Source organism: Phalacrocorax aristotelis, chromosome 21 (genome assembly GCF_949628215.1).
Source record: "Phalacrocorax aristotelis chromosome 21, bGulAri2.1, whole genome shotgun sequence".
Classification (NCBI taxonomy): Eukaryota; Metazoa; Chordata; class Aves; order Suliformes; family Phalacrocoracidae; genus Phalacrocorax; species Phalacrocorax aristotelis.
Genome location: NC_134296.1, coordinates 6,059,222 through 6,072,250, shown reverse-complemented (window position 1 = coordinate 6,072,250; position 13,029 = coordinate 6,059,222). Strand labels below are relative to the sequence as shown.

At 43.7% G+C, this 13,029-nt stretch overlaps 1 protein-coding gene across 4 annotated transcripts in view; it reads right to left on the bottom strand.

Annotated features, from left to right (window-relative positions):
- The window catches only part of SRGAP2 (SLIT-ROBO Rho GTPase activating protein 2), a 111,817-nt gene that overhangs the window by 24,334 nt on the left and 74,454 nt on the right, over positions 1–13,029 (bottom strand). For all 4 annotated transcript variants that reach the window (XM_075115946.1, XM_075115947.1, XM_075115948.1 and 1 more), the window contains exons 9-13: positions 12,437–12,538; positions 11,382–11,579; positions 6,667–6,751; positions 3,872–3,899; positions 1,896–1,926 (exon numbers count right to left, since the gene is read on the bottom strand). In XM_075115946.1, the coding sequence (XP_074972047.1) occupies positions 1,896–1,926; positions 3,872–3,899; positions 6,667–6,751; positions 11,382–11,579; positions 12,437–12,538 (444 nt within the window). The remainder of the gene's footprint in view (positions 1–1,895; positions 1,927–3,871; positions 3,900–6,666; positions 6,752–11,381; positions 11,580–12,436; positions 12,539–13,029) is intronic.

Below are 13,029 nucleotides of genomic sequence, written 5' to 3'. Positions count from 1 at the left end.
GAAGAGCCGTCAGAATGGAGTGATGGTAAAAAGGGAGGGGGGACGGGGGCTTGGATGGGAATGGAAAGCAAATTTCTCCTCCAATCTGCCATATTCCGCTTCCACGCGGTTCCAGATGTGTTCAGTTTCTGGACCGGTTACCACATATCTCAAATATGAGCAATTTCAGGACTGCAAACTCCTGCTATTTTGACACATCGATTTAAAATAGCTCATCAGTTCCCTACGGTCACGATGCACTAAGTCAGGTGCACCATACAGGTGCTCACGGAAAACACCGTCTCCGGCCCAACCACAGTAAAGCCTTCTAGACTGCCGGCTTCCAGCTTAAACGTCGTGAATTGAGACTTTAAGTATGGAAACAAGCCTTTACACTTCCCCAGTCTCTGCCTCACGGCATCACTGATTACTTTTCGGACAAGCGAATTTCTGCGATGTCTGCGGCCATTCCTCCCGTTTTGGGGAACAGCAGCTAAGCAACAGAAGCGCTGCACTTTGCTTAAGGTCAGATGCCAGTGATTAAAATTACCAAGTTTCTGTTCATTCTGCAGCAGTTTTGGACAGCAATGCCTCTAATTTATATCAAAATTCTCACTTGTTAGGGTGCTACAGCATCACACTGCGATGGGCTCAAAAGGATGAGAGTCCTCTGCTCAAAAACACACAATATACAGAAAAAAAACCCCAAACCACACAAAAACCACATTAAAAAAAAACATTTTCCCCAACTTGTTTAATGTTTTTTTTGTTTTATTGAAATGTCATAGAACCTGGTCATATAATGGCAATTAATAATTTCTCTACTAATTAGCCATAGCCAGTTAGAACTAGTTTTCTGGGTGCGGTACAGAACACCACCAACCAATAAAGAATCCTTCAGAAGCCATCCTGCCGCTCAACCGGCCCCTGAAGAGCCCAGCAGAGATTAAAACTCTCAGAGCAGTTATGTTTTAAACTGTTAGGTCACAATAAAAAAAACCAACATTAAAACCACATGCAAGTGGTTTAATGTAGGTTACTGTGGGCTGTGGATGCAGTGTTTGAAGACAGATTGGTTTTTAATTTAGGTTTCCAAATCAGGGACCAGTCTGACAGCTCTACTCGAGTCAGAATAGGTTTGAGACACCTCAAAAACTACTTGTGAAAATGGCAATCGAGATGCACACATATGGCATTTTCAGCATCAGAAAAGGACCATTTTTAGAGCATAAATAAAGGAACAATTAAGCCCAGAAAATGAAAAAGGTTTGACTCTGCACACCAAAACCGCAGCCTGCTCTCTTCCTTCATTTCCAATATACAGGGATTCTAAAAACTACAAAGCAACACCCCAAGACGGACTGTATGAAATGAAATTTCAAGCCAAATTTTGTCTTTACAGTATCAACGAGAAATATCTTGGTTTTTCCCCTATCTTAAGGAAACATATTTTAGCTTATTAGGTACTAAAAGTAACAGACTATCCACCACAGCCAGGAAACCACATTGCTTTTGTAAGTTTACTACAAGAAAGCACACCAAGTGAGCAGGTCCTGGTTTAACAGCATTGCAGGGAAAATAAAGGGAAAGGGGACAAAGAAACAACAGCATGAAACCATAAACCGTGACTGTCCAGACAGCTCAAGGCTGTTTGGCATTGTTGGTTCCGGGCCTGTCAAAACACAGAGTGAAATGATTCTAAATTTTTGTGGAAGAAAATGAATCAAGGCTGTGGATCCACGTTTTACTGATTTCAGCTACTGAACAAGCAGGCACCAGTTCCACTTGAACAGGACTGAAAAGGTCCACGTTAGGGAGGGAGGGAAGGATAAAACCACTTCCCCGTTTTCCACCTACCCTCCCCTACACAGACACACACCTATCCCTGTTCCCTTACTTAAGGACATGGTTATTACCTGCTTCCTTACGGTGGAGCTGCGCCTGCCGCTGATGAGATCAGAACCACCCATTGGTGCAGGAGGGAAAAACAGAACAGAAAAGTCAAGATAATCCTCTACTACCATCGTTCTCCTCCGCTCCGTATTCCAGACCACACGTGTTTTGGAGGAGGGAAGGAGCCAGATATACAAGTCAATCATAATGACTTAGTCTTATGCAATTTATGGAACTTCAGAAAGATTCTAAGTGACTTTATATCACTAAAAAACCTGAAATAGACACAAGGGACTCCACTGCTTTGACAAAAGATTACCCTCGACGTTTTAATTCCAACCATATGGAAACCTGTTGTATAGGGCTCCTTGTTCAAAGATGAAGTGTGTTATAAACTGCATGTAGCTGTTCTCCAAAAGAGCCGCTACTGAGGGGAGAAGCAGGTGGGAGCGTGCTGGTTCCTACTGAGCTGTTAACGGCAGCTATTGGGGAGTCTTTACTGAAGCTTCTGATAAAACTCCAAATAAATAAATAAAACACACACACCCCAACACCAGCACCCACTAGTCAGGCCAAGCTGTTTCAGTATAAACCGTGGTGGCCTCATTTATTCATGTTGGTAGACAACAACTGTAGAAAGACAGGAGAAAAAAAAAAAGTCTTCCTTTGCCAGGATTTTTCCCTCAAAATGTATTACTGGGGTTTTAAATTCCTATAGTTCCTTGTAAAAATCAAGCATAAGAGATAATAGTAGAGAGGCCCTAATGTATCATTCAAGCCAACTCCCTGCTAGGGCAGATGGCTGCTGAATTACAAATAAGGTGATTAGAACCGTGATTTTTAAAAAGACTGTACAATGTGTTAATTCAGGGGAAATTCCTTTTATAAAAATCAAAAACACTGAATGAAAAAAAGCCAAATCGGATTCCGCGGGCTGTCACAGACAATAAGGTCTATTTTAAACTATTAGCAGTAACGATTCTTTGATATTTAAAATTGTTTCATGATGAACAATATTTTATTATTACAGATGTCAGGCTCTAATTAGGACCTGTCAGCTTTGCTTTGCTGTAAGGGATGTGAAAAGTAGTAATGACTCCAGATCAGTAGTAATCACCTTCCTTTTGTTAACAAGGCAGGATGATGCACAGCCCCTACTCCAGCTCCTCCTGCCCAGCGGAGCCCCTTGAATCCATCAATTTGGAGATGGAGATTTGTTATGTTTTATAAAAACCCCATCAGGAGAAGCTTAGTTGTGGTTCTGTGATTGGTCCTAATTATAAAGGAAAAGTTTATTCTGTGTGACCTCTGTACTGCCGCACTCCCGTTCCACGGCACGGCAGCGAGCATCAACAGGGTAAAGAGTTTTCTGCCTCACGTTAGTGAGCCCCGTAACACCAACCCTGTGGATGAACCCTGCGGAGTCACGGGCCCACCTCCCTTAACAGGACTGTGTTTATAAAAAACAAATCTTCCTTCGAAGAATACTTCTCTGGGTGACAGAGCCAAATTAGACAGTTTCTCACACCTGCCCATCCCGTCCCCGAGCTGGATTAAATGCACTGGGGCAAGAAAAAGCGCACAACCTCCGTGTATGGGGCTTTTTCCCCCCCCACCTTGGTTATTTTTAACCCCAATCAATTCCCTGTTGCAACAGGCGGCCGTGCCAGCAGGTGTATGGTCACAACTGCGGCGGCTGCACAGGGCAGCAGCAAGCCAGGAGAGGTGTTTCAGCAGGCAATGCGTCAAAGTATTCGTTACTCAGCTGACCGGAGGTTACTAAACATACGTATAAGTGGTGCCACCACCTTGCACTGATGTAGGTAATAGGAATGATGTTTAAAGACATATTAACTAGCAGTAATTGACTTATATATTAGGTAAAATTAGTATCTTTTTCTAACAGATACATATGCTGGGCTGGTAACTGCTCTGCAATGGCAGTGACCAATTTGCATCAGATTTTCCTTAAAAAAATGATCTCCTGAGCCACACCTACCTGGCAAGGGAGCAGTCAGTCCTTTGACCTGTTAAGACGACAAAGAAATACAGCATTAGGAGAAAGGAACAGGAAAATCCTTTCAGCTGCTTCGTAAAGCTAGTTTTGGAAGGAGGTGGGGGAGAAGAATGATCAGAGAGAGAGGGAGCAGCTCTGGGGCGCCGGACAGGGGCTGCCCCCCCAGGAGCACTGCTGGGGAGCCCACCGAAGCCCACCCCTGCCCGCACAGCTCCTCTGCAGCCGACCAGGAAACACAGCACACGGCTCGGGCTGCCCAAGAACTCTTTCTTTGGAAAGTATTGTTTCTGAAAATTAGTTCCCTGTGCATTCTAATTGTTGACTTCTGCTGCCAAAAAACTGGGCTTGTCAACCTCTCCCTCCCTCCCGCTTCCCAGGGGAATTGGTGGGGCGAGAGATTATACTTTATAAAGCCAGTTAGTAAGATTGAAAACATTCACGGATTTGTTAGCCCACAGACTGAACGTGCTGGCATTAAGCTATTTTGGGAGGCAGACGTTTAATGATACTTTCCACAAACATATTTATAAAAACGTTCCGTTCACTTGCACTGAGTTTGCGAGGAAGCAGCCAAGCTAACGACTACCGCTAATGCCGGCATCATTTAAAAGAGCACAACAAAGAGTGAGAGAGACACAAAACTAGTATGTGCCCCCTGGGAATTGCACAGGCCAGAGCTTTTGCTGGTGTAGATCATCATCAGCGAAACCATACGGATCTACAACAGCTGAAAAATCCACCTTCCCTACGACGTCTTCCTGCTCCTGGGGAGATGGAAGAACGAACAAGGGAAACGTCTAATTGCTGATGGCTGACAATTAGTTGAACACATCTCGATAGCCACTTTCCTCTCCCTACATAAAGCCAAAACAGTGCATAATTTACATGAAAAAGTTATTCTGAAGCAGAATTTCCAGCCATCTGTCCCATTTCCATCACAGAATATTCATATATATAAATTACACGGCTGTGGCAACATCAAGGGGCTCCTAGATTAGGGTGACAAATGTGTACAGTAGGCAGGGACATAATTACTTGTAGATAGGAAGACTTGCTGCTATTTTTATTACTGGAACTTGTCATCTTTAGATTAAGGTAATTTGCAAGAGGACTAATAAATGTCACCTGAGGATGGGGCAAAGAATAAAAATCGTAACAAACCCATGAATTTTCCAGGGACTGAAGACACGCAGCTGTATGCACATTTTTCAGTAAAGCTTCTAACCATGCTCCGGGGACTTGTGAAAGGAATTTTATTTGCCCATTTCCCAATTAAGTGACATTTTATGGATAAGCCTAGGCACGGTCCCCAGTTTGTACCATTAACCTGCTAATGTGGTTTTGGAGACAAAATATACCTCCCTTCCTCAGCTCCTTTTGATCTCACAGATGACAGAAGTGATTTTTTTTCAGAAGCTGATGGAGCTCACCCTGACCCACACTGGGTCCCCTTCACAGAGTGACTAAGCAAGCTCTGGTATTGCAAAGCAACCACAAAAAACCAGAAGCAGCCTTTAAATCTACATAGCAATACAGAAATCGCATTTAATTTCCTCTTCTTTCCCCCCCTCCACAGCTTGAGATGGGTTCAAGGGGCAGGCAGGTTAAGAGGAAATAGGTCTTGGTATGCAGAGGTCAGCTATGATCCAGGAATGTGATTAGTCACGGGGGCAGCATGGGTGTCATTTGGAGATAGTTAGAGGCAGAAAAAAATACCCTAAGGACATCGATCTTTGCCTTCATCCACCCTTTCTGCAGGACAGCTGAAGGGACGAGCGACTTTAAACAATAAAGCTCGAAACGATGGCAACATCCCTTCTTTACCTTCTAGTGGTTTGGGTCTGATAAACATGAAACTCTTAATTACTGTAGCCGTACGTATTTTATTTTTATAGTGCATTTTTAAACTGAAAGCGAAGCACTTCAAAGACCACATGCTGCGTAAGTTTTCATTCAGAGGATCTGCACACCATAAACTGTGGGGACTCCAGTTAAGTTACATATCAAAACACAAGCCCTGCTCCGGCACACAAACCCAGGAACAAGTTGAGCCATTTTTTGACCTGACATTTAGACTGTGAAGACCTTCTCTGCTGCAAATAGGAGGCAGACAGGTTTCTATGGAAACTTGGATGCATAGTTTAAGCGTGTTTGGCCAACAGGATTTGCCCATACCATGAAGGGAAAGAAACCTTCCTTTGTTCTGACGCTAATAGCAAATGCATACTCGGTTCTGGCTGCTGCCCCTTGCCTAATGCCCTCTAGATAGGCAACATATTTTACATGCTCTGAAATTTGTTTGGTATTCTCCTAATAAAAGCCTGTGCTCACATACATTAGTCTGGTCTGGACTGAACCCACAGAGGTGAGAAGCAGCTAAACTACCATGCAGACAAAACTTCTGACCAGCCTGCAAGGCAATACTGCTCAACTAATCAGTAAACTGTAAATCACAAGGTTTGCCCCAGTACCGATGATTAAGTGAGGAGCAGAATGTGCGTGTGCGGGGAGAGGACGGGATGAACAAATGGGCATATGCTTCATTTTCACAAATAAGCGATGCGCATTAGTGATTCATTGAGCATTTTCTGTTCACCGTTAATCAAGAAGCCATGTAGGTCACTTGGCTTCTCCATCATGTAGATCGGAAAAATAAATTCATGAAACACGAGCACGTCCCCTTCGCATCAGTAATCCAAGACCGTTACACTCAACTGACTAATCCAGTAAGTGCAATAGCCTGGCTAAGAGCAGTGACGAGCGGGTCCCAGACTCACTTTCTCCCAGGGTTTTCTGAAGAAGGTCGTGTTTAGCTTGGAGCTTCGTTATCAGGTTCCTGCCTTCCAGATACTCCTTCATTTTCTGTGAAGGTGGAAAAAACCAAGATCATGAGTAGGCAATTAATTTCTTCAATTTACTGGATTCTGAACATGATGCTCAAGTACAGAATTACACTGGAATTTACAGTGCAAAAGACGCACTGAGTCCTCCTCCTTCGTGCACCTGTGTGAGTCTGAAGCGCGGTCCCTACGTCCCTGCAGTGCAATTTCTATTGTTTCACCGTGGAATCAGCTGAATGTTCGGCATCTTTCAGGCATCTGAGAAGCTGTCATGCAGCTCCCCTCCAGACAGGGTGAAATGGAAATGCGCTTCCCTCGCGCGTCACAGGCAACTGAATGAGCAATCTGTTTTAACAAACTAAAAGGCTGCTACTGTGCTTATTCTCTCACTTAACCTCTCTCACCCCATTTTACTTGTCAAATAGTGCGCCTGCCTCCACGCTGGATGATACGCAGGGTTGCAGGGGGGGCACGGGACAAAACAAATAAAAGATATTATTTGAGCTCAGATTTGTTCTCTCGGTGAAATAGCATACAATCATGCAGTCATTCTTCCCACTTCTTTCTGATTTTTCACAGCTCTGTAAACGCTAGGTTTTTTACAGCTCTTTCATCCCTTTTTTTGCAGTTCAGAACAGCATTATTTATCGTCACCGCGCCACAGCGCATAAAACACTCTGCTGTACGGCAGCCGTCCACATTATTATTAGGACAGGTTTACACTCAAAAACACATAAATAGCACATAACTCTTTAAATACCACAGGCCGCTCTTTAGAAACATGAGATATTTTAAAAATTCAGCTAGCAAAATGAACACAAAAAGGATTCTTATTTAACAACGAAATGTTCCAGTTCTTGTCTTCACCCTTCCCCAATTCTATCCACTTTCTTCCAGTTCTGGTCTGGTCTTGCCAAATTAGACTGCAAATCCTTAAGGTAAAAAACAAAAAGGGTATTTTAGCTAATAGAGTGCCTGGGCCCTCAGCAATACATCCATACACTGCAGCACTGCGGAGGGTGGGGGGAAAGTGTCCAGGAGCTAACGAAGGCTCCGTTAGGGGCTGCCCAGCAGCGGCGTCCACTGACGTGACAAAAACGGCCGAGCTGGGGCTTTAATTAACTGCTAAAAGTCTGCATTTTACGTCCCTTTGGTTGACAACATTGGAAGAAAAATTTCACAAGAATTAAGTCCCTCTGGAGACTCTCAGCGCTTCCTGCTTCCTATACCAACACTTCCAATGTTTTTGTTGTTGTTTTAGAAGAAATCAGGAAGTGTGACTGCTGTGGCAAAAAAAAATATTAACCATATCTTTTTTAATTTCCCTGGAGAATCTGTTTGCCAAGACCCAACTATGTATTTTGCAAAATCAGTTAAATTTTTGCATCAAATCTTGGCAGAAGAAAACATGAAGAGTATAAGCTGCAAAGATAGACAGAAAATTGAAGTGGGGATTTGAGGATAAATCTGGTTCTGCGATGTGCCGACCTCCCCATCTTAAAGTCACCATCAGGCTGAGAGACAGAAGGGCTAGAAGGCTCAGCTCCAAATAGCTCTAGCAGAAGCTTAAAGATCAGCAAAGCAACTTGATTTGGAAGGGAGTTAAGCTTCCCTTTGAAGCAGATTTTAACACCTAAGCTCAGCCTAACGGCAGCTGCAGTTCAGCGCAGGGCAGGAGGATCCCCCGCGCGGGGCCGGGCAGGGCAGAGGCTCGCCGCTGGCACTCGCGGATGCTCTGCCCCATCGCTCCGGCTTTGAGGCGTTTGGAGCGGCCACATTAAGAACATCGCCTGCCTGCAGATGGGTACCAGGGACTGTTTTGAAGGAGAAAAAGATAAGGTGCCTATCCAGCGCAGTATTTCATGTGTTCTTTCTGTTTCCTCATGCCTAACATTCTGTACCCTGCCTGTTACCAGTACGCTTATGAAAAAAGTAAGTAATTTGAAAATTGGGCTTCAGGCTTTTTTCAATGAATTACAAAGATCCACTAGCGTTTGATTTCTGGCTTAATAGCAGCAGTCAAGAAAATAAATAATCAAACTACAGGAGAACTCTGTAGGATTTCATTTCTGGCAGAGCACAGCTGGAGTCAGGCTAAGTACAATCAGACACAAAGCAGTAGCAACGTCCTCGAGTTACATTATTTCCGCACGGTAGAAATTAAGAGGTGAAGATCTGTTATTAGCCAGAGACGGTGAGCATTTTGCACCTACCATCTCCTCAAAACCATGCAACATTGACACCCCCGCAAGCCCAAACTCATGGCAGTATTTCTCCAGCGAGCACCCGCTGTCAGGTGGCATACATAATGAAGCAAAATGCAAACTAGACCATCTCTTCCTGCCTTGTGGGAAAGGAGATTTTATGCTTTTCAGGCTATAAAGAAAAACAGTTTCTGTTACTGTGCCACATCCTTAACTGTCTCCAATCTGGAAAGCTCAGCAGTTTTCCTCCCTCCCTCCACCCCCCAAGAATGACTTCAAACAAGGGACTCGATTGAAGGAGCGGGTGAATCAGAGCCCCGCTCCCCTGCGACTGAACGTGGGAACAGCGGCACACTGACACAGCCAACGCGGCGTTTCTGTAGGACTGATTAGCAGGGGAACTTTGTATAGTACTTACCCATGTCTCAAGCTTTCGGTAATAATAAATTTACATTAATTTTTAAAACACGTCACAGAATGAACATTGTCGTGGGGTTTTATCTTTCTAAAGGAAAAAATAACATTTCGACTAAGAACTTAAATGGTCCCCTGTTTTAGAGGTGAAAAGAACCAAATCATTCCTTCCCCCTTCTCTGCTCAGGTGGGGCGGAGAGCCAGCTGCGCTACAGTCGGCAGTGGGGTTTCAGCTCCGACAGGCATCGCTAGCTCCCGTTTTGCTGGCTCAGGAAGCAGGGCTGTAGCCATGGCAGCGGCGGTACCCGCCTGCCAGGCACCAGGACGCATCCCCAGATTTCAGCTCCCTGAAGCCACTGCTGCTTCCTTGCTCGAGCTACCGGCATTAGCTCAGTGCTAAGTCAATCATCACTCCTATGCTTTTCACCGACACGGGGAAGTTTAAGCTTCTGTTCTGAATACAAATCTTCCTTCAAAGCCCTAACAACAGAGCTATCGCAGCACCAGCGTGCAGTGAGATGCCTCTAGCGGAAATACAGCTCACACCAGCACAGAGATGCTACAGCCAGTACTCCTTCAATTAAATTCCCACGGCGGCATCACTATATTTACCTAAAAGCTCTGCCTAGCTAGCAATGCAGTATGTGGAATTTCCAGCTTGAGTTTCATAGTAATATGGAATATTCTTTCAAATTTGTGTTCTTCTTTCAGCTGGCATCCCTCAGCACTTAGTACATCATAAGGTACGAGGGGATTTAAATCTCTCTTCTGCACTGCACTTTGTTTTCCCTCCTGCACAAAGAACGCCTCGCCATATTGCTGCGCAGCCCTGCCCTCAGTCTCATTAATACTCATCTAAGCGTTTTCTCATACACTGAAAAAACCTGCTCCTTACAGATTCAAACCCTGAGACCCTTACAAAGGATATTAGTAAGCCTGGTCAATAGCAGATCAATCAAGCATCTGATCAGGCTGGTTTAAGAGGGCCTCCCTGAAGAGCTTCCTTCTGTTGATAGCTGTTTTGCCCAGGCTGCGCAGGACGTGACAGGTTGCACCTCTGCTTACGGAGATGGCTCCGCAGTCCTGCTGCGACCTCGCTGCTCTGCAGCAGGAGACCAACACGGTGAAACGGAAAAATATTACATCCAAATAAAGTCCTGGGTTCCGTCTCCTATTTGAACTTACAATAGTCCCTCTCTAGAGAGGGAATGCTTTGAGTTCAATTAAAAAAAAATCATTTTTCTAGTTTCATAACCCTGGGCAGGGTGGTCAATCCCTTCTTAATTGAATCAGTTTCTCCACCCACTTGTCTCAATAGCCAGTTTCACCTTCTACGAAGGCTTTTTAATTTTTCTAAGTCAAGGCCTGACAGAAACCATCCTGCCAGCTCGAGTAATTTGCACAGAAACTTCAGGCTTTTCATCAGCAGCACCATTCTCGGAAGAGGAACGGAAAGGGCAGTAGGTACAGCAAAAGATGCCCAAAGGAGTGACAACGTAACCAGGATCAGAGGTATGATTTTCACCTGCTCTTTTGAAATCTTAAAATGGCAGTGAATTCAACAGTTTAACATAAATGTAATTTAGGAAAAACCACATAGTCTGGTATGAAAATCAATATAAGAAGCTCTTAGCATCTTGTAAAAATGCACTGACACAATTAAAAGCTTATGTGAGCTGAAACTGTAAGATGATAACAAGAAATTAAAGAGCTAAACATTCTTTTAGTTTGTATTGTTTTTGAAAATTGATATTTACAAGCTATTAAATTCTTTTTCAGACAATTCCCCTTTTAGATGCAGAAGAAATTAAATTTTACACAATTTATCCACAGACTAAGTTCACATCAACAGAGGTATCCCAATATATTTGTAAAGAATTCAAAGCACCCTTTTTAAAACTGAATATGCATACTCTGCTTGTCCAAAATCAATTACAGAAGCATTTTTGTAAGACAGCAGCCTCATTCCGCACTCTCTTGCGAGTATAATTCTTAATACGTCATATATGCTCATACTGAAAATTAACTCCTTACTGTGAAATAGAACTGCTCCGTCTCCTGCTGGTTGGCCCGTCTCTTGGCAATGCTCGGTTTGCTCATGAATGTTTCTGAGACAGTGGATTTAACAGACTCCATAGAGTTGCTGTACTGAAAGCAGTCAGAGACGTCAAAGTCCTCTATCGTGACTATATCCTGGATTGTCTGGAGCGTAGCTTCCATAGTCTTCTTAACCTGCCCAGCAAGAATAAGAGTACTTAAAAAATGAAGATAGTGGGGTGCAATAAGAAGCAGAGGCAGTAAGTACCCTGGAGCATTTTACAAATAAACAGATACTACTGGTTTCACATCCCATGTGCCGTAACTGAGGTGAAGTTTTGCTCATTAACAGCACATGGAACCTGCCAGGAGTAGGAAAACACCTCTAATCTTACAGGCTGGGATGAGGAGATGTAAGGGGATTTAACCTCAATGCAAAGAGTGCTGGAACAAAGATCTTAAAATCGTCTTCTGTAACTACATCTACTGGGCATCAAATGTTAGATGTCAAAACCAGGAATTTGCAGCACTGTAAAATTTTACTGAAGGCCAGAATCAACTTCCTAGACATAAAGGGAATCACAAATTTTGCCCAGGGAGGATTACAAATGCTTGAACACAGAGGTGCAGATCAGGTATTTTGACGTGCTCCCAAGCAAGTGCCATTGATCTACTCTTCTCATCTTAAATGACCAATTCAACAAAAATTAGCTCTTACTTGACATGATGCAAATTCGCCATCTTCACTTCAGAACGTTGAACTCCCCTTTATATATTAGCTATTCAAATACAACTTTTGCAACATAGCCACCCCTACCAACTTAAGGATGGGAAGAGAGATACGTGTGGGTACTTTAAAGGATCGTCTCCGTGCATGCAGTTTTCATGTGAAATCACATACTAATATACTGCTGGCCTCAGCTGCCTTATTCTTGAATTTAGCCACAAGTCTTCATAAAAGAGGATTACAGAAACTAGACTCTTCCTTTAATTAGTCCCCACTTCCCACTGGAAGCAGTAAAAGGGTGGTTGACTTTGGTTGTTTAGCTCACCTCTTCATTTTCAATCTTAAGCGTAGATAATCTGGACTGCAATTGCTGGCACCGCTGCACTAACTCACTCTGGACTGGTTGCTGGGCACATAGCTGCGACTCCTGGAAGAGAAATGGCACCGTTTTCAGAGGGCTAGGAAAAAAACCCACACGTAATCAAGAACATTGCAAATAGATCATATTATTTTAAACAAACACCCTCCGAAGTGCTTAGTTTTAAATCTTTGCAGCCCTGGATTTCAATCAGTGGGAAAGGTCTGCGTTTTACCAAACTGCAGTTCGCTTCCCAACTGTGCTGAAAAGTGAGCGAGAGACAGAACTTGAACATCAAAGAACAAGAAAAGCATAGCTACTTTCAGTAGTGTAGGCTTGTCATGAGTTTTGCAAGTTTGAAGAACCTCTGTCACAGATATTAGGCTAAATCACACCCTGAAACCTCAAGAAGAAGCAAGCGTGCTTGTTAGCACATGAAGAAGAATTCGGTCCAATATATTATCCAGGCATCCTGGGGCAGGGGTGCGAGCGGCAGCCGAACTACCTGTATGCCACAGCAACAGGCACAATTCCCCACCGAATGAGTGCAGTGACGTCGA